The 27,973-nt window shown below is 37.9% G+C and overlaps 4 protein-coding genes and 1 pseudogene across 4 annotated transcripts; 4 read left to right on the forward strand and 1 right to left on the reverse strand.

Annotated features, from left to right (window-relative positions):
• Nucleotides 1-198: 198 nt before the first annotated feature.
• LOC137736592 (protein STRICTOSIDINE SYNTHASE-LIKE 10-like) lies at nucleotides 199-4,012 on the forward strand. Its single transcript, XM_068475835.2, has 3 exons — nucleotides 199-518; nucleotides 1,245-1,514; nucleotides 3,441-4,012. Exons 1-3 carry the CDS (start codon nucleotides 253-255, stop codon nucleotides 3,976-3,978), a joined length of 1,074 nt encoding a protein of 357 aa, XP_068331936.2. The 5' UTR covers nucleotides 199-252; the 3' UTR covers nucleotides 3,979-4,012.
• Nucleotides 4,013-11,558: 7,546 nt separating this feature from the next.
• On the reverse strand, nucleotides 11,559-13,904 carry LOC137737950 (uncharacterized). The gene is made up of 8 exons (XM_068477538.2): nucleotides 13,506-13,904; nucleotides 12,978-13,058; nucleotides 12,828-12,887; nucleotides 12,498-12,541; nucleotides 12,333-12,375; nucleotides 12,150-12,221; nucleotides 11,962-12,063; nucleotides 11,559-11,886 (listed from the first exon to the last, which is right to left on the reverse strand). The coding sequence occupies exons 1-8, from the start codon at nucleotides 13,860-13,862 to the stop codon at nucleotides 11,767-11,769; spliced, it is 879 nt and encodes a 292-aa protein (XP_068333639.2). The 5' UTR covers nucleotides 13,863-13,904; the 3' UTR covers nucleotides 11,559-11,766.
• A 3,842-nt stretch (nucleotides 13,905-17,746) lies between these two features.
• Nucleotides 17,747-19,516, forward strand: LOC137738370 (uncharacterized). The gene has a single exon (XM_068478006.2). It carries the CDS (start codon nucleotides 18,142-18,144, stop codon nucleotides 19,309-19,311), a length of 1,170 nt encoding a protein of 389 aa, XP_068334107.2. The 5' UTR covers nucleotides 17,747-18,141; the 3' UTR covers nucleotides 19,312-19,516.
• A 1,227-nt stretch (nucleotides 19,517-20,743) lies between these two features.
• LOC137736340 (uncharacterized) lies at nucleotides 20,744-24,237 on the forward strand (annotated as a pseudogene).
• An 893-nt stretch (nucleotides 24,238-25,130) lies between these two features.
• Nucleotides 25,131-26,736, forward strand: LOC137738171 (uncharacterized). The gene is made up of 2 exons (XM_068477797.2): nucleotides 25,131-25,543; nucleotides 25,688-26,736. Exons 1-2 carry the CDS (start codon nucleotides 25,224-25,226, stop codon nucleotides 26,532-26,534), a joined length of 1,167 nt encoding a protein of 388 aa, XP_068333898.2. The 5' UTR covers nucleotides 25,131-25,223; the 3' UTR covers nucleotides 26,535-26,736.
• The last annotated feature ends 1,237 nt before the right edge of the window (nucleotides 26,737-27,973 follow it).

Raw genomic sequence — 27,973 nt, forward strand, 5'->3', positions numbered from 1 at the left:
TTCAAACCTAAGATCTCTCACTTCCAAGTGAAGATAAATAGCACCAGACCGTAGTAAAAAAAACAAAAAAGTGACTAGGCTATACATACATGCATACGTACGTACATACATACATACATACATACATACATTAATTAATATGAATTATTTTTCTTTGCTAAGTTGTATTATAAATACTCTCCTCTCCTCTCCTCTACCACAGACAGAGAAAGTCAGATTAATCTGCATAATTTCAGCAGCTAGCCATAAGCCATGTGGCCACCTTCATTTCTTTTGTTGTTTTTGCTCCTAACTGTCATAGCTCCTGACGCCATTCTATCATCCAAACCAGCTTCTTGTAAGTCCGTCAACCTTGGAAACTACCGTGAGATAGAGCTGGCTAGGGTTGTTGGCCCTGAAAGCATTGCCTTTGACTGCCGTGGAAAAGGACCCTACGTTGGGGTTTCGGATGGTACGATTCTCAAATGGCAAGGACCTCGCTTGGGTTGGACGGAGTTCGCCTTCACCTCCCCAAACAGGCAAGATCTCCCTTCATTATTCTTTGCTTATCTTCTTTGATGAAACGTGTATGTAGGGTCTCCAGACTCGTGCTATATTAATCACTTTAGTTCTTCTTGTTGGGTTTCCGCCCACCAACTTCCCGCGAAACCCAACAAGAAGAACAAAACTAACTAGCTAGCCTGAGTCTTAGAGATCCAAAATACATCACACACACACACACACAACATACAAAACTAACTTCGATTGTTGTTGCAACATATTAATATGGCCACTAATATATAAGAACGTTAGTTGAGCTCACTTTTTTTCTTTGCAAATGAAAAATAGGTTGATATATACTTGGTTTGAAAGCATTAGTAAATCAACGATCCTTCCAATAAAATCACTGCAGTTTGTAGTTCTTAGATTTCTGTTGTTCCTTCTTTTTGTCCAAGGATAAGGAACAGTGGTAGGTTGGAGTTTTTGGGTTATGCTTACCTACCCACCAATCGAGTTGTAAAATTGTGATGCCAACTCCAGAAAGTTGACTTTTTGGTTTTTGTTTTAGGGTGCTAAGCAAAGTTGACTTCTAATGTTTTCAAAAATAACAATCAAAGGCTGAGTCTCCACATTCACTTTGTTGATAAACCAAAAGTAGGCCGTAGTGTGGTTTAAGTCAGCTGACAAAACTTATTCGCATACATTCAAGTTTGAATCTTCTTCTTAAATCAAAATAATTTATTATATCGTCTTGTATAAACCAGGGCAAGGAAACTATGTGATGGTTCAACCAACGTGACGAACGAACCAATATGTGGGAGGCCACTGGGTCTGATGTTCCACCCTAAAACCTGTGATCTCTACTTTGCAGATGCCTACTTCGGGCTGATGAAGACGGGGCCTAATGGTGGTAAGGCGGAAGTTCTTGCCAATTCTATAGGAGGAGTCCCCTTCCTTTTTGTAAACTCTTTGGATATTGATGAAGAAACAGGAATCGTTTATTTCACAGACACAAGCAGTGTGTTCCAAAGAAGGTACATCATTTCTAACTCATCCTTCATTTTCCTTTGCTGACTGCACGAGTTCTTTTGATTTAAAGAAAAAAAAAACACAGGCACGTCAGTGAAATCCCATTTCTATTCAAGTATTTTCACTTTTGACCACAATTATTGATATGATTGATTACTTGAGAAGTATAATCACTGTTTAATCGACTGCTTGGATTTTAGGTTTAAGTCTAAAATTTTGATTATATACCTAAATAATTATTCCCATCACAAAACGAGGTTGTGTTGATTCTAAAAATTACTAAGCCTACGTGGCACGTAGATCAAATAATTAAGAGCTAATTACGTCCTTTTGAATGCGGGCGTGCTAACTCACAACTGTGCTCGATCGGCGAGTAAAATGGATGTGGTGGTGATGTCAAATGCGCTACTGACTTATGTGCTCAAGCGGTCACAGCCGAGGAAGGAACATGTCTCGGCCTTGGGTTTTAAAACCTGGAAACAAGGTTGCTAGTTAATGCGAAGTTCAAGATCTTTTGCACCAGGTTTGGCCGCTTTAACTATATTCGTAAAAATATATATAGGTGGACTGAATCGGCATTAAAATGTAAGAACACATGTACTCGAAGGAGATAAATGTCTTGATGGTAAGTCATTCAACCGTCAGAATGTTGAACCTTGAAATGAATTGGGATAACGAATCATACAACACTTAGCTAAATGAAATGACTTTGTTCTGCGAAAGAATCAAAGACTCTTCGCTGGTTGAGACTTGGATAGAATATTCAACCGAACTTGAAGAGCTTGAAGTACTGATGTTAATTCAAACTTTGAAGTAAGGCTGTGCTGTTCTCACAATGTGAGAAGGGTTCGTGCAGTGCGAAGTTTTGTGCAGAACGTTTGTGTATTGAGTTGAAGTCCCTTTTATGTTGGTATCTCGTATTTTTAGTACTTGAAGACATGACCCCCCATTCTCATTCGGTTCACATCCCCCATCCACATGCACTCCATGCATTATCCCATTATCTCATGCATGCATGATAGTATTCTTATCCCATTGAATCACTCGTCATATCCTTCTTTTTTTTTTTGAACGACACTCATCATGTCCTTATCACATTAAAGCCAAGGGGGAACAAATACAAACCTATCACCTTTCGGCTTTTTGAAAGATAAGCACTGTACCCACGTAAATGTGGAAACAAAACCACTCCAGCCAAGCTCCAACTGTTCCAACCCACACGCTCACATGCCAAATGGCCCAGATCAATTTGAATTGACTGCTTTTAAATTGGAGATATAGTCTGCAAATTCTATTTATCTCGCATATATAAGAAAAAGTCACGACAATTTAATAATTTATTAAGATTTAACTATTACAATTGAAAATCACAATATTATTCCTCAACAATTATTAAAAATTATCTTAAAATCTCTCACATATAAATTATCTTAAAACTCTCGCATTCAATGAACGCCTGCTAACTCAATGGTCTCAATTACACAAGCCGAGCTCATAGTGCGTCCAAGCAGATTGTGATGCCAAAAGTAAAGAACCAAATATGTTTGAGAAGAGATAGGCTGACATGACATGTATGCGATTCACTCAAATTAGAGTGTCTATTGAGTTCATAAGTGATATTTTGTTGACACATTCTTATTTTAAGAAAAAAAAATCGATGCTCTACTTATGTAGGCGAGATATTCGGTTGTTTTAGACTCAATAAAATTAAAAGAAAGAATCGATGTTTAATAAAATAAAAGTGATTGAAGATTTTTTTTTTTTTTTTTTTTGTCAAGATTAAGGAATTGAAAATTCACAGATTAATAGGATATTTGTTGCTCCCATAATGTTTTGGACTTTAACCTTATATACTCTTGTTGGTTAGATTTGTCAAATTTGTTTTGGTCTATTAATTACCTTCTTATACTTTCTTGTCGTCAATGTCAAAGGGTATGGGTTCAGTCGGTCCTAGCCGGTGACAAAACTGGCAGGCTACTACAATACGACCCACGTACAAAGAAAGTGAAAGTACTGCTCCACGGTCTGGGTTTTGCAAACGGCGTGGCTCTGAGCGGCGACAAGTCCTTTGTCCTCATCGTCGAATCGGCCGAGTTTAGAATCCACAGGCTATGGCTCCGAGGACCCAAAGCTCATGTGTTGGAACTTTTTATTCAGCTGCAGAGGCCCCCGGATAACATCAAGAGAACAAAAAGAGGAGAGTTTTGGGTTGGGCTCAACAGTGGAAGAGGAGTTAAGGGAGTGCAGAACAAAGTGCAGAATATGATGAATAATAATGAAAGCTCGGGGGAGTTGTTGAATGCGAATGATCCTGTGGGGGTGAAACTTGACGAACAAGGTGGGGTTTTGCAGGTTTTGGATGGAGAGGGTGGTAAAACTTTGCAGGCTGTTAGTGAGGTTGAAGAACACAATGGGCTTTTGTGGATTGGATCAGTGGTGACTTCTTATGTTGGTGTGATCAAGATTTAGATCTTGGTTCATTTCCTAATTTGATGTTAAATTATTTTTCGATGTGTGAGTTTCTCTTTGTATGTCACGCATGCATTGATTACATTAGTTTGTGACGTTGTCGAGATTACTTATGGAGTGGCTTAAAATATTTGCAGGCAATAAAAAGTGCTTTATGGCTACATTTGAAGAAAAAAATTCAAGTGTTTCTGGTATAAAAGTGCTTTATAGTGAAGAAATAACTTTTAGGTAAAACATACTTTTAATGAAAACACTTACGTTTTATGAGAAAAAAAAGTTCATAGCAATCACGAGTCGATTCAATGCAATACTATGAGAGAATTCTAGGCTTGTATTTCACATGGCTAATTTTGAGTTCAATTTTTGATGTTGATATAATTGCATGATGGTGATCATGGAAGACTGAAATACCTCTATAAAAAATTTTTGCTTCTGAAAGATTGGACTGCCTTAGCTTTGCCACAAACTTGTTCTTTTTTTTTTTTAAATAAAAAATAAAAAATAAATGGTCAAATTACAACTGCGTGAACAATAAAATGGACTCATAAGCTATATGCAGTATGAAATATTTTATAGTGGAGTATTACATGATCTAGTATTCGCTCAAAAACACAAAGATCAAGAATTAACGATTTAAAATTTTAAAGGTGTTCTGTATTTTGAATATCCATGGAATTGTAAACACTTGTGTTACATGTGCTGTTAGTAACATGTGATAACAACGTGTCATCTTAAGATATCTTAATTGGGGTGACAAAAAGCCTATTTAAACTACTTATTAATAGAAACCTGTTCATTAACTAAAACTTCATAAAATTACTATTCCAAACCTCTCATCAACACTAAACAAAAATAAAAACATGAACAATTTGATAATTACATGCAACACAAATTTTACTTTTCTTTTACATTAACCTCACACCCAAATAAACATAACACACCCTATTTAAAAATTAAATAATTGAGAAGAATTTTTTTTTTAAACCCACGTGTCCCACTTCAAACCCCGCTTCTTCCAAATAATAAACAAATTTAATTACACACATATAATATGTGGGCATATGACTAGTTTATATTTATTTTTTTAGCTTCGAGAATTTTGATTAGCAACCCACGTGCGAAGTTCCCACATCTCCCAAAAGTATTGAAAATACAACGGGGCAAGAAGAAACAACTCATCACTGAATTATCCTAAATCTTTTTTAATTTTTATCGAAATATAAATATTTTTAAAATTTTTAAAATTAAATTAGGATAATCTGCATAATATATATTTTTTAAATTAGTTTAAGAAAATAATTATATTAAATTTATTTTTTAATAATCCCAACTTAAAATTTTAACCATAAGGGTGGGAGGAGAACACTATTTCAAGGTTCAAACTTTTAAGTTTAAGCCGAAGGATATGAGATGATCTTGGAGTTGGGGGTAAATTAGAAATTTTCATTGACAAAAAAAAATTGCTAGTTTGACATTTTCTCAGATAGAAGCCTGAAGAATTACGTGTCAAGCTTCTATTCGCTAGGAACACCAACTCAACTGGATTGATACCGGGAAAATTTCTCCAGAAATTGGGCTCCTTTTCTGCTTTGGCATTTAGGGGCGGGAACCCGAGAATTAAAATAGTAAATAAATTTTTTAAAAAAGCATCAACTTTTTCCCCTTCTCTCTTTTGTTTTCGGCCAGCGGCTCTTTTTCTGCTTTTGTTTTTACCATTGAACCGACGATCTCAAGGCTCGAACAGGTAAACACTTATTTATTTATTTAAGTTTAGATTTTGTTTTGTTCTTCTCGCGTTTCTCTTATCTGCTTCATTTGTCTAATTTGGAACTTATTTTCTGAATTTAGATCCATGCATCGTTATATTTAGCATCCCTTCCACCCATTTTTTCGGAAGAGGAGAACCCCAAAGTTTTGGGTACTTATTTTTGTTAACAAAGTTTAGAGCTTTGAATGTTTTTTTCTGTTTTGGAAAAAGGTCTACGGGGTTCTAATCTTTCATTGTTTCTGCATTTTGGGCATTACCCAGTTGAGATGCTTAAATGTGTTGAATCTCAGAAAAATTAGTATTTGGGTTTGTGTTGTTCCGGATTATCTTGGGGGCAAGTTGACAAGCATGTATGATTGTATTCGGTGATGGGTTTTGTTCAGATGCTTGTATTGAGTTATCTCAGTTCATTTTGGTAGCAGGTTGGTTGTACTAAGGCTTATTTGGATTTTGAATCCATACGAAATATCGAAGCTTGGTTTGGAAGAGATGGGGTATATTGGGGCACATGGTGTGGCTGCTTTACATAAACACAAGTACAGTGGTGTGGATCACTCTTGCGTTGCCAAATATGTCATGCAACCCTTTTGGAGTAGCTTCGTTAAAATCTTTCCCCTTTGGATGCCGTAAGTTTCTTAATCTTCTTCTCTGATTCTATTGATTACGAGTGTTATGATTGACTAAAGTTAAGTTTATGTACTCTTCTCTTTGGCTTTAATTGGTGGCTACAGTCATGAGTTTTCTGGTGTTATGAGCGCGCTCAAGCGTCTGTTCTCGAATTTAGGAGCATAAGTTTTCTGTTTTAGTAGTTTCTGCTGGGTTTATCTTGGATTTAGGTTAGTCAATAGTCTACTTTTGATACATTTATTTTAAGAAAACTGCCAAATAGACGAGCAAACATTTGTAGTTTGCACATCGAGCTCGAGATCCTTAGCTGACTTTATGTAAATTTACAAGCCCAGCAATATGCAGCTATCTTTTGCTTAGGAGATGGAATACGTCTCTTAGTTGATTTGTGGACTTCCAAGAACGAAATTTTGTAGCATTTGTTTTCTCGGACTAGATATTGTCTTCTTTGGCAGTCCCACATCGGTGGGGGAAGTCAACAAGGGTGGCTTTAAATATGATTACCCTACTCTAACTAATATCGAGATCTTTTGTGGTAAAACTCTACACCTAATGGATTACGCATTTGGTAAAGTTGGCAACTCTATTGGTATCGTTAGAATGGAGCCTCCCTGAGTCCGACGATCTAAAAAATTTCAACATGGTGTTAGAGCTTAATGTTACTTGCCAGTGCAAGACAAAGGCTTGTCACTAGGAAGTGTGGGCTTGGAAACAAGTTTGGACTCTTAACATAGAACCGGCTTCTGAGTTTTTAAGAGCCACTTCTTGAAAAAGATTGAAAACAAGTGTGTGACTCTCCACGTGTGAACCACTAAATGAGGTTACATGTGTAAGAGTGTGTTAGCAGTCCCACATCTGCTCGGGGCAGAGCCCATGGTTATGGGCCCACGCAAGCCAAAGGAATCTTCTCCTTCCTTCCCCGTTCAATCCTGCTTCTTCTCCCATTTCTTCTTCCACCCCAGTTCTTTCACGCCATTTTTTTTCACCCCAGTTTTTTTTGCACGTAAGTGTGGACTACCACCCACGCCAATACTTTTGTACCCACTTCACACTACTCACACCAGATGTCATTATTTTTCAACCCATAGTACAAAACCCCATCTTTCATCATTGAGTAAAAAAGCTCCAGCACTTCTTTCCACCTCTAGTCTCTAAGACACGCACCGATCATGGCCGACCAAGAGTATAAATTTCTCTCACATATTGTGTAGAACACCTTGCGTGCATCATCCAAAAACCCGCATTTTTGCATACATGCTCACCAACTTCGTCTCAACAAATGGGTTCAATTCCTCAACTACATCAATACGCTCATGGATCTTCCGACCAGTTGAATAGAATTGGTGTCAATGCAAGATTGAAGTAAATTCATGTAAGTAGTGGAAGTTACCTTTAACCCACTTTTGGCAACGGAGTCAGGAACGGTGACGACCATGATCAAAGTTACCTTCGACCCACTATTGGGATCTTAAGATTTGGAGGGTTCTTCTAGAAAAGGAGATTGTGGATGTGAAAAGTACAAGAGAGGGTGGTAGTCCGCACTAACGTGAAAAAAATTGGGGTGAAAAAAAAGGACAAGGATTGTCTGCCCTCCTACTTCCGGTGTCCTCCCGTGCTCTTCTGTTTGTGTGGTCACGGTTAAGCCACATTAACATTTTATATTACTATTCATTTTTGTCTTATTATCTCTACAAAAATAAAAAATAAAAAATGTTAACGTGGCTTAACCGTGATCATACAAAACAGGAGGGCACGTGAGGGCACTGGAACTGGGAGGGCAGACAATCCTTGTCCGAAAGAAAATGGCGTGAAAGAACTAGCGTGGAAAAAGAAACAGGAGAAGTTGCAGGATTGAATGGGGATGGAATGAAAAGACTCCTCGTATACCACAATTACTATTTAATTCTAGCTTTTTTTTTAATTATTGGTTTATTAAATGTTTTTAATTTAAATTAAATTCTTATTATTTTAAATGATGTGGTTGTCCACATCAGATGTCACATAAGGTGATATATAAATGTGGTATATAATTTAAATTAGCTTTCGTTGGTAGACTCCTAATTTCATTCTGCTACTCTTTACTTGTATGCACAGCTTAAAGTTACATCTAAACCATTACTCTAAAGCCTCTTATTTTCTCTCTTTACATTTTCAGGTTCTGGTGGGCTTTACAACTTGCAAAGTCTTTGCCTTTTATGAGTTGGGGCCCCGTTCTTAATGGTAAGGCCGAGCCTTGTTTTTACTTCAGAAATCACAACAGACAAACCTGTGTTGTTTTCAACGTTTTAAAAGGCTTGCCCCAGGGCGCGCCTAGATGCTTTCTGAGGTTGCGCTTGAGGGTTGCCACCTCTGTTGGCGGCCTCAGGGCTTGTTTTTTTTATTTTTATTTTTTATATATAACTCCCAAACCCAAATTTTGGGTAGGGTTTTAACTACCTTATACCTCTTTCTTGCACTATCGTCTTTTTTTTTTTTTTTTTTTTTTTCTGATTTTTTTTTTTTATACAATGGACGTATGTGCTGTTAGCGTGCATTGTTATATCTGTACTCATTGTGTTTTTCATATTCTATAATATATATAATATAATATAATATATGTTTATATGTGTGTGTATATATTTAAAATATATGTGTGTGTTCAGGATGATTATTGGTTAATAATCTTTTTTTTTAAAATATAATATATATGTACGCTCCGTATATATATTAAAAAATTTAGGTTCCCTGAGGCTTCGCCTCACGCCTCACGCCTCATGTCTAGGTCGGGCTATCCCTCGAACGTCTCGCTTACGCTCACGCTTTTAATACACTGGTTGTTTCTAATGATAGCTTTTGCTGTTCTCCCAACGCTCGCATTCAAGTTTGTAATTAATTGTTATCCATACTACTCTTGGCATATTTGTGAAGACTCGAGTTACGGAAGCAGGGTTGCATTGCTAACCCAACATTGTGGGCATGAACTCAGAATTATTACGTTGCTATCTTCATGATCTTATTAACCTAAAATTCCTTGGGGTATGGGGTTGAATTAACATTCACTATTTTCTATAGATATAACAGCAACCTGGCGTTAATATTCCCAACAATATGTTTCTTTTGTGAGTGCCTTGGTATATTTTACCACTTCCCCAAACTATTCCTGTGTTAGAGGCTCAGAGTTCACGTGTAAACCTTTAGTCCATTGAAGGCCATTCGATACTTTTCCTTATGTTGGTTTATGCATGTGTGCAGTGTGTCCAACGTTCATAAGGTTGTTCAAGCAAGGAAAGCAAATATGCTATTCGCACTGGCAATGGTGATGCTTCCATCTTTCTGATTTTATGCTAATTCTAGACACTTGATTGGCTTAATGGGTGTTTCATGTTGTTTCTTCTCAGCTTTACCCTTTAGTAATCCTTTTGGGAGGAGTTTTGGCCTGGTATGTTTTGGCAGGGAAGACTGGTTCTTGCGCACGTGTGTGATGAGCCGAAGGGTTTGAAAACTGGAATGTGCATGGTGATGGAGTTTTGAGCTCCCATTGTAAACAACAATTTGTCAAAGCCCTTTATATAGGTCAAGTCTTTTTTATTAGTGATTAGGTGTTGGACCATTTGGAATGAGAATTGAGGTTTGTGCCATTAATTGTGTGGATTAGGCTTAATGATTATACTATAATATTAATATTAATTAATTAAGACAAGGCCCTTGGGCCTTGGGGTCAAAGAATTAAAATTAATCTGATCAATTAGTTTTAATTTCGAATTAAGTTTTTAATTAAATTAATTAAAAACGTTTTGATTAATAGACACAACTCTTTGGAAAGAGTTGTATAGCTTCAGATACATCCAAAATGTGTTTGAAGAGTTATGAAAGAGCTTATATAACTGGAGTTCTCAGTTCCATCAAAAATCATATTTTCTTCCTCCTTGTCTTCCGTACAAAATTTCCAGAGAGTAAACACACAAAGCAATTCGCTAGAGTTCTATAATCCAGTGTGGGTTGTAGAATTAGGTAGTTGTATCCTGGTCGAGTAGACGGTGTAGAACCATAAGCATAAGAGTGGGACGGAAATATTGTTCGAATGACATAGCTTTTGCGCTAGCATGTACCTTCAATTCATTCAAGTTAGTATCATTTTAATTTTTTGTAATTATTGTGTAATTGCATTCTATATTTTTGAATAATAAAATATAAATATTTCGGTTCTGTATTTTTGTTATTTTGTTGTTTCTAAATTGTTCTCCAACACATGGAATGTAACGTTCTAAACTACTGGAAATTTACAGGCGCTTGAGTGTCTATTTCTGGAGACACACTAATTGCAACGTCATATTTCTCGGCCATTGTTTAGCATCGACAACTTCTGCCATTTTTTGTAACTCAACACCACATTAGATTACTAAGTCCAATATTTTTTAATCTGTGCAGTCACTGTTGTATCTTCCATTTGCCATTGCAAATGCACCGATAGCTAGACTGAACGACGGGTATGTTGCATTTGATATTACGTTGTGAGCTCTTCAAGTGGAAATGTTATTCTTCTGTTGTTGATAGTCTTGACGTTTCTCATGTATTGAACTTCCTGTGTTTGCAGAGTTCCTTTGGTCGACGAGAGCTTGGTTCTTCTTCGTTACTGTGCATTTACAGGTACAGTAATATGTTACTTAGGTCCGTGTATTGGAAATACATGACACACCACTATTTTTATGGATATAGTGTCTACTTACGAATTTCATTAAACGATATCATGTCTTTTGGTTGAATTTTCTCATTTTCTTAATACAGCGACACTCTATCTTCACTTTACAACATCAGTCGTTCACGAGGTCACAACATTATGTGCTCATTCTTTCTCCCATACGACACGACAATTTGCTTCCGTTCACCCACTATACTTTTGATATTAACTTCTGGTTTCTTGTTGAATTACAGGATAATATAGAAGGAAGCTTGAATTATGCTGGTGTTAACTTTAGGGTAACTTTTATCTTCCAATCCATGCATTGTTAGTATAAATAGAAATTTAGAAACATTCACATTGCATCCGTTTCCTGAGTTCTCTATGCGTTTTTCAGTTTTCGTTTCAGAAGCGCTCGCAAAGTCGAGAATGGTGCAGCTCGAGCGAGGTTTCTTGTCGATATAAGTTTGTATAAGATGACGCAGCTCTGAATACAAAATGCAAACAGTGGATATCGACATTTGCCTGTTTTCGATACAAAATGTAGCTTTATGCAATACATGAGAGAAATGTAGTCATGGACAATGATGAATAATGTGATGATACACGATACTGAATCTTTGCCATGGTCTCACTTAAAGAAATGAAACCACCGTTGCGGTTGCGGTTTTTTTTCCCCGACCTATAACATGTGCAACTATAGAGTTATTAATTATTCGATCTCTGGGAAGTCAAATTATATAGCCTTCTCCAGCCATCTTGGCAATCTTAATGATGCTTTCATCCCGAGCCTCGTAAGGAACACCGAATATAATAGATGTATCAAGAACACGAAGGATCCGCAATTAATCAATACCTGTTACAAGTATAAAGCCTTAATACTTCAGTATATAAAAGAGTGTGTGCGTGCGAGAGGCAGAGACAGACATACCAGAGTACCAAATAAGACATAAATCGCTTCCATTGACGGGACTGTATAGATGCCCGTTGCAGTGAATATGTATGTTAGAGAAGCATGAATGTTTATAGTGATCTGCAAGCAAACCGATCCACGAACAAAACCATTTTAACTCAAATACTGGTACTGCATAAAACAAATATCAAAGGATAGTAAATTACCAAAGCAAGTATGTTTTCACTTATCAAGAACGACGATATCAGGACATACCCTACAGCACCCAGTGATCGAACCTGCACATATAATAAACTGTTACCATCAGTAAAAGCTTTTTGACTGGTTAAGAGACAACCACTGCTTCAAATAGATATAACGAATTCGGTGCAGAAGGGAGAAAACACTACAACTGTGCACAAGAAAATTGAAAGACTCCAGTTTGCTCCCGACCTGAGAAGATTAAAAATAAAAGTTAAAATTGCCAAGCAGCACGACGTAGACTCACCATAAAACTGTGATGTCAAAATGGTAACCCTTAGCCACTGCTTAAACTAATTTCAATCACTTCATACCTCCATAAACTTCCCATTGTGAAACCAACTAAACCATGCTTAAGCTGCACAAGATAATCAATTAGCATGGTTAAGTGCAAACATTCGATATTCACCAAATTTTGAAGAAAAAAGTTAACACTTTTCAAGGTGAAACCAGGCCATCTTGATCAATTGGGATGGATCGACTAATTTGGAATGGTTTGAGAATTATGACAATATCTCAGCTATTTTATGCAAGGAGAGATTCTGAAATACTAAGATGCAACTTGTTCGGACATGAAGAATTAGAAAATTGCTATACATACTAATTCACAATAACAAGAACAACTTGACAGACAGCATGCTCACCAGATAGGTTAAGGCTTTCACCGGACCAGACAGGATTAACAACAGCATAGTTGTTGCAACCTAGCAAGATCAGAAAACCATTGCAATTATGTAACACAAAACGCTACACCAAACCACTTCAAACATGGCAGGTCATGGATGGTCACAAACCATAGTTTTTCTTCCAGTGGCGATGCCCCATCTCATTGAGGTGATCACTATCGGCAGCGAGAAGAAGCAGCCAAAATAATTCTGCACTAAAACAAACATTATTGAGATAACCGATACTAGAATGCATAACCTCTCTCTAGCCCTATGCCTCTTAGGCTCTTATCCTTAGGTTTTCGTCCACTGGCAGGCATTTTCGGAAAACGTCTCAGATAATCACAGCAAAGTTCATACATAATCTGACATGAGTACACTAGTTATAATCATCAAATTCATACCAAGAACAAATAAAAAAAATAAAAAAAAAACTAACTTGAGGACTTGTAAGTTAGAACCAAAATAACTATCAGATTGTTCAAAACTTGTTTTTGTATATCTCTGCACACAAAAAAATCCCAACAAAATATGTAAAGCAAGCTACTTTACAAGCAAGAACATTAACAAAAGCATCATACATTACAAAATTAAAACTGTTAACTTGGGTTCTTCTCTGAATTATCAAAAACCCAATTTCAATTCGACCTAACGAACCTCAATTGCGAGAGAATTGCTGAGGAAGTACACCAAGCCAGTGAGAGCAGCAAACATGGAGCACTCCACCAACGCTAATGTCTTCTTATAAACGACGCCGTCCGCCGACAAGTCTTCGAGCCCGGTTGAGATTCCAGCGCTTTCTTCCTCATTTCTAGAAAGCGACGACGTTTGGCTCCGTGCGGCCCTGGGAAATTTGCAGGTGGGGTTGGATAGCAAAATTGGGGAAAACGAAAAGGGGTAGGGTTTGAGGGAAAATTTGACAGCTTGAGAGGTGGGAGAGAGAGCGGAGTGGAGAGGGGTAGTTTGGGAAATGAGGAAACGTGGGGTGAGGTGGTGGACTTGCAGAGGAATCATGGAGGTCACCGACTGGGAGAGCTCTGAGGAAGTGAAGAAATTTGAGAGCGGGAGAGGACATTTAGATTGGGCTTAATGGGCCGTCAAAGTGTTGGGCCTGATTTAATGTTGTTATAATGAGACGGGGGTGGGCCTTGGTACCAGAAATGCCGATGGTCCGGTTTGGTGTGAGTTTTTTATTTTTATTTTAAGGGTTCTGAGAGCGTGGTGCACCCAATAATTTTATCAATGCACTCATTGCCTTATTGCACTGGTTTAATAATTTAAAGAGATTTGATAAAGAAATCAATAATTAATATATATATATATATATATATATTTTTTTTTTTGGACATTTATCTCAAACATGGATTCTTGATGAATTAGATATGTAGTCTTAGGGCAAAGAGTACTTTTAAAATGATTGAAATTCTTTATAGATAAAATGTTTATGGTTCCAAAATATTTACTTGCATTTTTACTAAAGATTTTTTTTTAAATATTTTCACAAAAACGCTTTCAGCCATTTAAAAGTAGTTCCAAACAAAAATCCTTAAAGGATTTGGGATTTTTATATTTTGGTTTCGAGTTACAACCGTTGAAGCTAAGCATTGATTGAATTATTAGGAAAAGCTTAGGCAAAAGCACATGACAAAGAAAGTGCATGTCAGACAAGAAGCATGTTTATAGAAAAAATCTGCAGGTAAAGTTTGTACCTAATGATAAGCATATTCAAAACAAGAGCAATCTTATGATCCCCAAAACATTTAAAAACATCATTAATTTGCAGCACAACAAAATTATTAATCAAGGCAGCAGAACAATGGAAAACATCATGATGTCTTTACTAAATTAAATCAAACAAAACATTCTTTTGGTAAATAATTGTTTGTGTCCCAATCCTTGCACGGGGATCTGCATGCCTTGGGCGTGCCATCTTTGCTATTATTTCCACCTCCATTTTCGTTCTGCTATTGGTTTTGGTTAGAAAGGGTAGCAACTAGATTCAATAAATCGAGATGTTGAAGTGTTTTAGCTCATATCTCACACAATACGTATTGAGTTTGATTTTGTTATTAGTACATCACACGATGGTAAATAGGGAGCGGCTGAGATGCCTTTGTGAGTCTTCATGGTTTTTCAAAGAATGAACTACTGTAATGAAGCTGTCAGCTGGTCCCATTTAAAAAAAAAAGATAATAATTACGTGATATTGTATGATTAAAGTTTAGCTTCACATTATTAGTTTAGAATACCGATATATTTTGACATCTTAGTAGCATGTATATTTTTCTTTAACTCAAGTGTAGGATTAAGTTCAACAAAAGTAAAACAAGCAATTTGACTGAATGAATTTGTTTACATTTGTTGTTTCTTTTTTTGTTTTCTTTTTGTTTTCTTTGTTTTTTTTCTTGTGTGCTTCAAATTTAGGTGGGACTAAAAGGGAGGGATTTGTTGCTAAGTCATGTTCCATGTCAAATCATTTTCGATCAGTTAATCAGATGGAGATTGAAGCTTAACCAACTTTATTGAACCTCTCCATAATTAGATTCGTGCTTGCGATAATTATCTGTCGTGCAAGCGGCACTAATTAAGCATAAATAAGCTTTTCTATTTATGCTAGCTGTTGACAATCTCACGCAAAACAGTTCTCATAAAAATATAAGATTTTTATATTTTCGTATTAGTCAATCACATATTAGTTCTGTTCGATATGAGAGCTGTTATAGTAAGACGACCTTAATCAAGTCTCTCTCGAATCTCAATACATAGAGCTATTTATGTTGGTGATTTACCAAGTTTTGAGCTTAATGTTTGTGATCTAACAACACATAAACATAAAGAGACGATGGCAACCCCTTTCCTCAAAGGAGGGAGGGCGAGAAGATCTAAGAAAATAAGGGGAAAACGAAACAAGAAATCAATGGTGAGACAACGCTCAACAAAGCGAGACATCGCTCAAGACGAGCACCACCCAATAGGGGGTAAGGAAGCACCAACCCAATAGAAGGTAAGGAGACAGACCATAGGAAGGAGGGGGAAAGAGGCTGCCAGAGACCCAGCCCACAGCTAGGGTTGGCGACGACTAAGGTTTGGAGACGTTGAAGAACCAGATGTGGGAGCTAGAAATTCTCAAGAACCAGAGTTATAATATTAACTTCGAAATATCACATTGACAACAAATTCGTTTCATACAAGTTATTTTTTTTTTTTAACACACAATGTGACAGATGTAACCATCGTGGTCATCATCATCATCAACGTTTTAGCTTTGCGACTTTGAGGGCTAATCAGACACAATCTCATGCATTTTAAATTTATTTTTAGCCGTTATTTTCGTTTAATTTATTCAATCTAATCATTTGACTTTTTTATTATTTTTAAAACGGGGTTATTTAGGAGAGAATGAGTGGGCTTAGCCTTACAATGAGCTAGTAATAATGTAATTCAAATTCGCATTTGACGAGAATCGAAACTAAAACCTTTCATTTATAAGTAAAAATAAATATTATTAGACCGCGGCATTAAGTGACCTGATTGTTTGACTTATTTAATTTAATTATTAAAACAAGGATGAGTATGTTAAAATCATCTCCCTGCAATTTGAGTCAGTAACCCAGCATAAGTCAGTAAACCTAGACAATGCATCAGTGCACTGAGCAAGCATAAACGCTATAAACGTGGGGTATGTGACGCTATCCTCTAATACAATTTATCTATTAATTGAAAAACAAATAATCTTGCACCAATAAAAAGGAGGGGTATAAAAATCTTGAGAGAAAAAAAGTTGACAAAACAGATGGAAAGCTTGATGGATCTAGACTTATGATCTAATAACTTTACTTGCAGTGCGAAGCATGGCTGTATATCTATGTCGAGTAGGGAACAGTGGTGGGTCCGGAAAAGCACTGAACTGATAGTAATTAAGGTCATCTTCAATCGAAAGAGGATCAGAAGGTTATCTTTGATACTATAATCCTCTAAGAAATTAATATTTTAATGAACAATGCATGATTATATTTCTTACCATCTCCAACCGAGAGGCCAAAGAGCCATAGGCCAAACATAGTCATGTGACAAAAAACTATCTCCAACCTAGGGCCAAAGGACTATAGGGCTAAACATAATTTATTATTTAAATTTAAAAACTCAACAACTTAAATTCATGTTGTTAAATGTTTCTTTTTATGTTGTATAATTTTTATATTGTTTAATGTTATTTAATGTTGTTTAATGGCTTAGGAAGTTATAGGAAAAAATTTAATTTTTTTTAAAAATTTTGTAAAAAAAAATTGAAATATAACGGCTAGCTGATGTCAACTAGTTATCGTTGCATTCAAAATCCGGCCCGACCCAGGGTTGGTTGGTTTGGGCTAGCCGGTTGGCCCTTTGGCCATTTTTTGTCCCGTGGGGCCCACGAGCCCTTTGGCCTAGCCCTTGGTTGGAGACGATTTTCATACTATTTTCCACCTTCTGTCCCTTTAGACTCTTTGGTTGGAGATGGTCTAACGTGCAATTAATCAGATATTGTTCAGTGTGTCTGAAACATATATGCATATACCATGTATCGATCCCAAATAGATGCACATCTATGCCCAGCCTCGAGAAAACCCTTCTTAGGCCTTATTCAAGGCTTGAATGAACGAGGTTGAAACTCAAGATGAGATAGTTAACTTTCTAACTGAGGTCATGAGATATTCTTTTTTTGGATTTCGAGTTAGCTTCCAATATTATACAAGTAGAGGAATACATGAAAAAAACTTTCATCTACCTAATAACATATGACATATTATTCTTTATTCTAAACACATTAAAAAATATGTCGTAATTAACAAATGCACGCAGTAACAGTAAAAATTTATGAAAAAATAACTTCACTGATTTTACTCGAGTTTGCTGTGACATTCACTTCTCTACACAATAATGCCTGCAGCGGGCTTTAGTGCTTTCTCGCATCACTCCTTTTCTTCCCTCCCACTGTTTTTCTGGAAAGCAAAACGTAAAGTTGACGCCTCCTCCTCCTCCCATCCATCAATTCATTTCAATTCAATTTCCCATTCAGTCACTCCAGAAATCTCACAGCCACTCTTGATTTTCTTGAATTTCCCAAAAAAAAAAACCTCTCACCATTCTTTCAAATTCAAGTCCCGCAACGCTTGTTGGAGCTGGCATTCGATCTTTCTTCAAAATCCCATCAAATTTTTTTAGTTTTCTCACAGACGCTTTTTTTTTTTTAAGCTTTATCTTTCTTCTCAGAGGTCGAAGCTTTATTTATCTTCTTTGAAGCGGCGGAGAAGCCATGAAAGAGAGGGGCAAAGCTGTAGAAGCAGCTCGTGAAAATATCGACATGGAGTATTACTCTTCGTCTGAAATGCCGTGTCGAAGGCACCCCAATTCGTCTTCTGTCGGGATATGCGCATTCTGTCTGAAAGATCGTCTGCTCCAGCTGGCTTGCTCCGACTGCGGCGAGCAGCGCCTCTCATCCTGCTCCTGCTCCGCCGTCTCGTCGAACCGAAACTCCACTGTGGAGGTCGGCAGCGTCGGTAGAGTCTCGTTTTTGATCGAGAACGAAAAGCAGGAGCCTTTACAAAAACCCAGCAAAACCCAAGAGAAAGAGGACATGGTGGTGCTCCAGCGAAGCAGCAGCAGTTGTGTCGAGATCAAGAAAAGTAATTTTTGGAGATTTGGGAGGATTTTTCGGAAGAAACGATCGGAAAAAGATGGTGGGAATAAGAGTGTTGGTGGGTTTGATGAGAAAAGTGAGATGTGGCTGGTTGATCACATGGGAGTTTCGAGATCAAGGTCTCTGTGCAGTTTCAGAGGCGGGGCCCTCTTCGGATCGGAGGATGGCGGCGAGCATTTGATGGTTTCCGGTGCCCGGAGCTCCATTTCTGCTGCGAGAAGCTCTAGCGTTACAACTGCCGGAATGGTTTTGGATTCCGGGAGAAAGAGCGGATTTAGTGAAGGGAGAAAGAGCGGATTTAGTGAGGGAAGAAAGAGCGGATTTAGTGAAGGGAGAAGGAGTGGATTTAGTGAGGCAGAGCCGAGAAAAAGCGGTTTTGATGGTGAGAAGAAAGAAGATGTTGTAGGGTTTAGCAGCGCAACGAAACGCGTTTTTTCGCTGAAAGAGAGTGATTTCGGCATGGATGAATCGAGGTTTATCGATTTGAAGCTCGATTTCACGGCGGATTCGAAGCCGGAGTTTTCGGGCATGAGGGTGGGGAGCATTGCAGATGGAGAAACTGTTTTTGGGAGCATGAGAAGGAGTGAGCTTGTGGGGGATGAATGCGATGAGGGTTCGTTTGGTGTTTTCAGACACGGTGGTTCATGTAGATTGACAGTGAATGAGAGAGGGATAAAGAGGGGGAGCAAAAGTTTGAAGGGTTGGAGGTGGATTTTCAGGCATCATCCAATTCCAAGCTGGGGAAGTAGTAGGAAGAAGGATGAAGATTTACTGTTCAAAACTTAACTGTGTTTTTTCTGCGCTTACAGAAGTAATGTTTGTTCTTTCTTTTTCCTCAAGTCCTCATTTTTAGTTAGTCACTAGTTACACATTTACTGCCTCCTTCAAATATTTTCCTCCTTGTATTTATGTTGATGTTGGTAAATGTTAAAAGGATGTAGCTGATACTAAATGAGACATTGCAGAAATAGGTTAGGCCAATCGAACAAGGCAATGCGTACGCTTTATCCTCTATTCTTTGCATTTGCAGAACATAAAAATAAGGAAAGAAAGCAATGGTCTTGTAAATTTCGGCATAATACATTTGGTTTACGAAGTAAATACCACTAATTAAGTTCAAAGTTATAAGCTTTGAAATTTCAGGGACACCAAAAAGAGCATGTTCCCTTTTCTTTTTCTCCATTTAAGTTAGCCCAAGATAATATGTACAGCCAGAGAAACAAGAGATTGTTTTTTTCCAACTTTTTAATGGAAGCAGCCAGGACTTGCTAAAATCAGAGAGGGACTAGTCACTAGTCCTCATACCAAGTTGCATGTTGGGTCACACTTGCATAAGATCCATTGTTTTGCTTTCGAAGCAAAACGGAGTCTTGTAGTTGAAGAACTGGGGTAGAGCTGTTTGACCATCCAGCTAGTCAGCACAAGTCTTACCAAAGAACGGCTCCGACGATACTAGGGTATTAATACTACTCTTATGTTGATGCAACGTTTAATACACCCGGATTGGCTGGATGGTCGAATTCTCTCGTCTTGTAGACATCATAACTCATCTGAAACACCCTACAAAAGAATGACCCCCACTATATTAAGGTACAATCTAACTCTAAGTAGATGCCACTTTCAATATGCACACGGATTAGCTTGATGATCAAATTGTGCTACTAAAGACTTTCTCGTCTTGTCGACGTTGAACTTTTGTTGTTTAATCTCTTCTAAGAAAACTGTCGAGTCTAACTTCCGAACCACATAACTCGTGGGACACTGGACACACCTCACGAAGGAGCGACATTCCACATCTTTACTCACCCGATCTCACATGTTTGAGTCTATTGCCAAATAAGGATGCCGCAATAAAAAAGGGTTCCAAAGTAGGGAAAAACTTCTACCCATTTCAACAAAAGAACGAGACCCCATTTATTTGGTCTTCCCAATCCTACATTGGTCCCTCGTGAGCCTGCTCGACGTATACGGACTGTCGCGCCAAGAATCCTCATCTGCCTGAGCTTTTACTTACAACCACATATTGGCATATCTTATCAAGAATGGCGATTTTCTCACCTAAGTCAACTGGAGCAACAAACAATTGACTAAGTCAAATTCTACAAGTCGTTTACCCTCCAAGACAACTTATAAAGCACAAGAAAGCCTTTCCTTTTTTTTTTTTTTTTTCTCTCAAGAACAAATAAGAACAACGGAGTGAAGAGTTTATTTTGCAAAAATGTATGTGACAAGGCCTCTGTCGATGTACAAAAAGTCTCCGGCTGATCTCTCTGCCTCTGCCGGAGGGTCCAAACTCCGGCATTCTTGTCGTCAAAGACGAAGAAACGATTTTCTGTTTTGAGTTATCGAATATCGATTATATTAAAGAGCTGCCTTTCCCTCAGAACAAGAGCCTTGAGCTTTACCATGCTACTTGGTTTTATCCCAACAGAGATCTTCAGCTCCACGGAGTTTTCTTCATCCCAGTTCTTGGTCCATATGGGAAGGATAAAGGGTAAGTTTTTCTAGTCGAGTGATATTCTAATTAATGTAATTAAGTTATGGGAAGATAAATACAAACTTGTGCGCAGATGGAGAGTACAACTGATATATGGTAAATTTCAATATGAGGTTTATAACATTTTGTTTTAAAAAAAAAACCACATTCTAAGGATGCAATGTGACAACACACTGCGTTGGCTAACTGACCTAATGAGCGAGGGTTGTAACATGTAGCATGATTTTGTTTTGCTGGGAAGGGTACACAAGTGCAAACGATGATTCCATGGACATGGAAACATGCTGCTTCGACTGTTGGATAGTGGCCAAATTAGGCTAGGAAACAAAACAATATTGATGAGGGAACATCATGATGAGAATTATGTTTCCTTGTTTTGTGGCTTGTTTTGTGGCTTACTTTGCTCCTTGTTTTGTGGCTTACTTTGCTCCTTGTTTTGTGGCTTTTTCAAAGCCATAATTATTTGGCTAGGTATTAAAAGGAATGGATGGAGGAAGGGAAATCATCCAAGGAAGAGATATGTAAAGCATCCAAAGAGATGGTGAGAGCATTTGGCTCTACCATGGGTAAGGGTGAGAGAAATCAAGAGAGCTAGAGTGAAAGATCTCTTGTGAAAGAACTCTTGGGGTAGAGTGAGGCTCTTGGGAAAATTCTGTGAGTGGGTGTACAAGGGATATGGGATTAGGTTATGTCGATTTAACTCATGTGTAACTTGTATTGTTTTTCTCATAGTGAAGAGCAATATCTCTCCGGGGACGTAGGCAGTTTTTTGCCGAACCTCGTAAATTTCTCTGTGTCTTTATTTCTTGTATTTAAACTATTCAACTGTGTGTGATTTTGGTGAGGTTGTAATCTGAATCTCGGTTCCGCACTAACGAACGGGCCAAGGCACAACAATTGGTATCAGAGCATCGTTGGGGGCTTTGGTTCGTGGGAGGTCCAGATTTGTTGTTCACCATGGAATTTTCAGTTGAGCAGTTTAAAGGGAGAGGCGGTTTTGCTCTTGGTAAAGGAGAGTAATGGAAGCCTGAAGAAATGAAAGCCGTGTTTAGGGATGCTTGGATCAACTGCGAAAGTTGATGTTGAGGAAGAAGACAAAGGCCTCTTTCTTCTTACCTCACTTTCAGATTTGTACGAGAACCTTGTGAAACTTTACTGCAAGGAAAGAAACAGTAAGTTTGGAGCATGTGCAAGCTTCTTTGGTGTGGAATGATACACACAAGAGACCATGGATGATGGTGGGCACAAGACTGCTTAAGCTATTCAAGGTTGAAATCGTGGAAGAAAATTGGAAAGAGGATCTGAGAGAGACAGCAGGTTCGGATCCGGTTCCGGAGGCAAGGGTCCATAATGCTACGGGTGCAAGGCCGGGTTAGCAAGTTTGTGGTGGAAGACTTTGAGTATGCCCTCTAGGTACTCGAAGCAACACTTCTCCTGGTGATGTTTAGTCTCAAGTGTTGCAGGGGTTTTGCAGCAGGTGGAGCTATGGGATTCACAGGTGATGAGAAGGTCCTGAGGTAGGAGGAAGTGTGAGGAATGTTTGTCTGGCTCGACGGGTGTTGTTGGAAATGGGTGCACTGACAAGTTTCCAAGTTGCAGACAATGAAGAGGAGGAAAACCTGCTCGAGGAGACGAGGATGTGTCGAGATCCTGTCTGAAGCTAAATGTTTTTTTTTGCTTGCAGCAGCTGCACATGCATTGGCAGTGACTGAATCGGAACAGGACCAACGAGGTTGATTCAGAGTGTGCATGCTGGTACGTAAGGCCAATGGACTTTGGTACAATTTGGCCAAGGTGGAGATTGTTGGATAGTGGCCAAATTAGGCTAGGAAACAAAACAATATTGATGAGGGAACATCATGATGAGAATTATGTTTCCTTGTTTTGTGGCTTGTTTTGTGGCTTACTTTGCTCCTTGTTTTGTGGCTTACTTTGCTCCTTGTTTTGTGGCTTTTTCAAAGCCATAATTATTTGGCTAGGTATTAAAAGGAATGGATGGAGGAAGGGAAATCATCCAAGGAAGAGATATGTAAAGCATCCAAAGAGATGGTGAGAGCATTTGGCTCTACCATGGTAAGGGTGAGAGAAATCAAGAGAGCTAGAGTGAAAGATCTCTTGTGAAAGAACTCTTGGGGTAGAGTGAGGCTCTTGGGAAAATTCTGTGAGTGGGTGTACAAGGGATATGGGATTAGGTTATGTCGATTTAACTCATGTGTAACTTGTATTGTTTTTCTCATAGTGAAGAGCAATATCTCTCCGAGGACGTAGGCAGGTTTTTGCCGAACCTCGTAAATTTCTCGGTGTCTTTATTTCTTGTATTTTAAACTATTCAACTGTGTGTGATTTTGGTGAGGTTGTAATCTGAATCTCGGTTCCGCACTAACGAACGGGCCAAGGCACAACATCGACAGCTGCACAAACGATGTACTACCGAAACGTTTTGATCCCAAGGACATGTATCAGCAATACAAGATTAATCTTCACAAAAACATTATCAATGTGTCGGGTGGTTTTGTGGCCAGATCAATGTCCAAAGATGGGTACCCTCCGGAGGCATTGTGGAGGAGAGGGTGGAAAATCACAAGCTTAGCGTCCCCCGGATTTGAACTAGGTGATGCACGGACCTAGATGCCTCCCTACGCAGCCGTCTTCCGGATTTCAATTTCCCACTAAAGAATGTGGTTGTAGGGAAGTGGTACTGTCAATTCATGTTTGTTAAGGAAGAGACGCCGAAAACGTTGAAGGACATAAGGAACAGACCAATGTACTATGAAATGACACTTGAGCAGAGGTGGAAAGAAGTATTTGTGAAGGATCATAGTTTTCGACATGGTGAACGCAACGCCATTGGTGTGGATTTTGTTGTACAAAGTGAAGCGGTTATGGTGGGAGGGAGGGAAGGTGGGTGTGATGAGAAAAATGGGGATGATGATGGGGTGGTTTTGCATAGGAGTTTGAACAATGTTGGGCAAGAGACAAGCGTGCATGGGGGTGAGTTCAACAATTTTTGAGAGGATGAAGTGGGAGCAAGGGGGGGTTGGGGAGGAGAAGAAAGGAGAGTGAGAGTTGAGAGGGTTGAGGAATTTGGGGGGTTGGGTGAGTGGAAGTTCGGATTTTTTGTATTGGTTGAGAGGTTTTCTTTGACGAGAAAGGATGGGAGCTTGGTTTTTAGCCATGATTTCAGGCACACTAATCATAGGACTAAATGGAAATGAAAATTTCTCCTCTTTTTTTTTTTTTTTTTTTTAAACATCAATGGCACAAAGAAAATTTTATTGATAACGAAAAAAAAGAGTTATACTTAATCCTTTTTATATTTATATATGCTATTTGGGTATAAAATTTCAGATTTTGTACCTATATAAAATTTCAGATTGGGTTTTTTTGCATTGTTCTAACGTCAAGGTTATGGATTCAGTTATGCTTTTTGAGGTACTATTTGATTTATGAAAGTGTACATTTTTTTTGTGAATCACAACCCCAATTCATCCAAGAAACACCTTTTGAGGAATGTTCACATAATTCTGATCAATGCTGTTTACAATGTCCATTGTTCACATAAAGTGTAAATTTACTTATGATCTAATGTGCAAAAGTAGAAAAATTTGTGTACAACAGTCGAATCAGGTGGATTATTCTACTCATTCACAAAAGTTCGTGATATCGGAGTTTCTACTTGCATAAAGTCATATGATATTTAAACATAGAGAATTTCATTTCTTTATAAGTGGGTTAGACAGTCTATTTATATGATATTTAAACAGAGAGAATTTCATTTCTTTAAAAATGGGTTAGACAGTCTATTTATATGGTTTGTCGGACACAAATTTTTTACCAAAACATGAGACCGATTCTTAGTTCAAAGCCAAATTTGTTCCAACTTACATCGTCATATGGCTCAAAAAGTCAAAAACAAGAATTATATAAGATGTGATAGGGAAATTTCGTATTGACTATGAAGTGTAAGAAAAGTCATGAATTCATTAGTCATTGTCAACCCACGATAGCCTTGGCTGCCAGCGTTACACGTGGCAAATCTTATCAAGAACCACATCGCGAATTTGCGATCAACAATTTACTAAGTCAAATTCTACAAGTCCTTTACCCTACGAGACAACTTATAAAGCACAAGAAATCCTTCCCTTTATTCCTAAGAACAAATAGAAAAAACAGAGAGTGAAGAATAAGAATTTCTGCAAAAATGTATGTCACAAGGCCTCTGTCGATGTACAAAAAGTCTCCTGAGGATCTCTCATTACCCCCGCCAGAGGGTCCGAACTCCGGCATCTTGGTCATCCAAGATGAAGAAGCAGAGCCTACATGTTGCTTTGGTCTATGCAAATCCCACAAGCTCCGTGACATGCCTTTACCTCAGAACAAGAATCTAGAGCTTCGTCATGTCACCCAAGTGGGACAAGTCCAACATGTTTCTCTTTTCTACACCGCCTTCATTCCGGTCCTTAACCAGCCTTTGGCTTCCAACCGTTACTACGCGATTCAGTCGCGTGGAAATCTTGAAGGGTATGTATGCAATCTCAGTTTGAGCTTGGTATTTTTGTAGTGGCAATATCAATTCCCATAGTAATAGTATTAATAGTTTTTTTGTTACCTAACTTGAAATACATTGTTAGTCCATGCGACTTAATTGATTTCGGTTCCATGCAGGCAAGCCTACACATGTTCAACAGATGAGAACTTGGGAACCTGCTGCTTCTGCACTTATGTAAAGGATGTGCCGTCACAGCCGTTCAATCCCAATAACATTTACCAGCAATATGAGATCCAGCAGAAACGAAGTTGCAATCAATTTGGGGGTTTTGTTGCCAAATCCATAGCTTCAGATGGGTACCCTCCAAAATTTCTTGGAAGAAAAGGGTGGCAAATACACACCTCAACTCCCCGTGACTTCCATTTAGGTGAAGCACTGGGTCTAGACGCTAAGCTACGCGCCCGTCTTCCAGATTTCAACTTCCCATTATCACTCACAAGCTCGAATCCGGTGGTTGTAGGGAAGTGGTATTGCCCCTTCATGTTTGTTAAGGAGGGAACGCCTCAAGATCAAATGAGTAGGAGAAGGTTTTACGATATGACACTTGAGCAAAGATGGGAACAAATATTCGCATGTGACGGTAATTATAGCGAAGGCAACGCCGTGGTGGTTGATGTTTTTGTTCAAAACGAGTCTGTTGCTGTTGGCAGGAACGCGGAAGCTGTGCATGAGGAGATGGATGTGGTTAATGGGGTTATGTGGTATAGGGGTTTAGACAATGTTGGGGTGAGCTTACGAATTGTGGAGAGGATGAAATGGGAGCAACAAAGGTTTGGATGGTTTGGAGGGAACGAGAGGCAAGTGAGAGTGAAAAAAGTAGAGGAGTTTGGAGGGGTGGATAAGTGGAGAAAATTTGGTTGCTATGTTTTGGTGGAGAGGTTTGTGTTGAAAAGAATGGATGGAAGCTTGGTGCTAACTTACGATTTCAGACATACTCATCATATTAGGAGCAAATGGGAATGAAATTTTTGCTCCTTTTGGTTTGTGATTGAAAATTTCATTTCGTTCTGTGCTTTTAGTGGATGTAATTAATCACTCGAAGTAATATCCTTTCCATTATTTTTTTTTATTCGGACAAAAATCTTGATCATTATATAAGTACTATGAGTAGATTCATTTCACCTGTGTAATCTGCCCTTTTTAAAATAAAGGATATATTTCTTCAGCTTGATGTGTTATGAACCCATGCTATAGTACTATAGTGGGAGCAAGGGAGGGTTGGTGGGTGGGGGTAGAAGAAGGGGAGTGAGAGTTGTGAGAGGGTTGAGGAATTTTGGGGGTTGGGTGACTGGAAGAAGTTGGGGTTTTTTGTATTGGTTGAGAGGTTTTCTTTGAAGAAAATGGATGGGAGCTTGGTTTTTAGCCATGACTTCAGGCACACTCATCAGGTTAGGACTAATGGAAATGAAAATTTGTCCTGTGTTTTTTGTATTTATATATGCTAATTGTGTACAAAATTTCAGATTTTGTACCGAGAAAAAATTTCAAATTTGGAATTTTTGAACATTTTCTAGGTTATGGATTCTGTTGTGCTTTTAGAGGGACTATTTGATTTATGAAATTGTAAATTTTTTTGTGAATCACAAACCCAGTTTATCCAAGAAACACCCTTTGAGGAATGTTTACATAATTTTGCTCAATGCTGTGCCCCATGTTTTGTATAGTCAAACCATTCATTCACAAAATTATAGGGCCGTCACATTGGAATTTGTATTTACATGTAGTTAGATAGTATTTAAATATAGAGGGTTTCATTTTTTTTGTGAGTGAGTTATAATCCATTCAATCCGATTGTTGGACTTAATAATTTTTCCTAAAAATGAGAAGGATTCTTAGTTCAAAGCGAACTTTGTTACATCGTCATATGGCTCAAAATCAAGAATTTATATAATATGTCAATATCATATGGAGATTTCGTATTGACTAAGAATTGTAAGAAAATTCTTGTATAATTGGCAACATTGAACACAAATAAAATATTCAAAAATAATAGTCGACTAGAGCAACAAGCAATTGACTAAGTCAATTTCTACAGGTCCGTTACCCTCCAAGACAACTTATAAAGCACAAGAAATCCTTTCCTTTTTTTTCCTACAAACAAATAGAAAAAGGACTTTTTTTTTTTTTTTTTTTTTTTTTTTAGTACATCGGTATTTTTACATTTAAAAAAGTAAGAGTTCCGCTAAACTACATAATTGACAACTTAAAATTTTTTTTTAAGTGAGTCCAGTTTTCTAAGTACATGTTATTATTTTTTAACATTCATTTTATATTTTTTTAAATATTAAAAATCAATTAAAATCTTCTAATATTATGCATTTTTCAACTCCAAAAAATCTAATTAATATCTTATTAAAAAAAAAACTAATATACTAACATAAATTTTATCTGCAAAACATTAT

Source organism: Pyrus communis, chromosome 13 (genome assembly GCF_041283825.1).
Source record: "Pyrus communis isolate YQ-2024b chromosome 13, ASM4128382v1, whole genome shotgun sequence".
In the NCBI taxonomy this organism is placed as follows: domain Eukaryota; kingdom Viridiplantae; phylum Streptophyta; class Magnoliopsida; order Rosales; family Rosaceae; genus Pyrus; species Pyrus communis.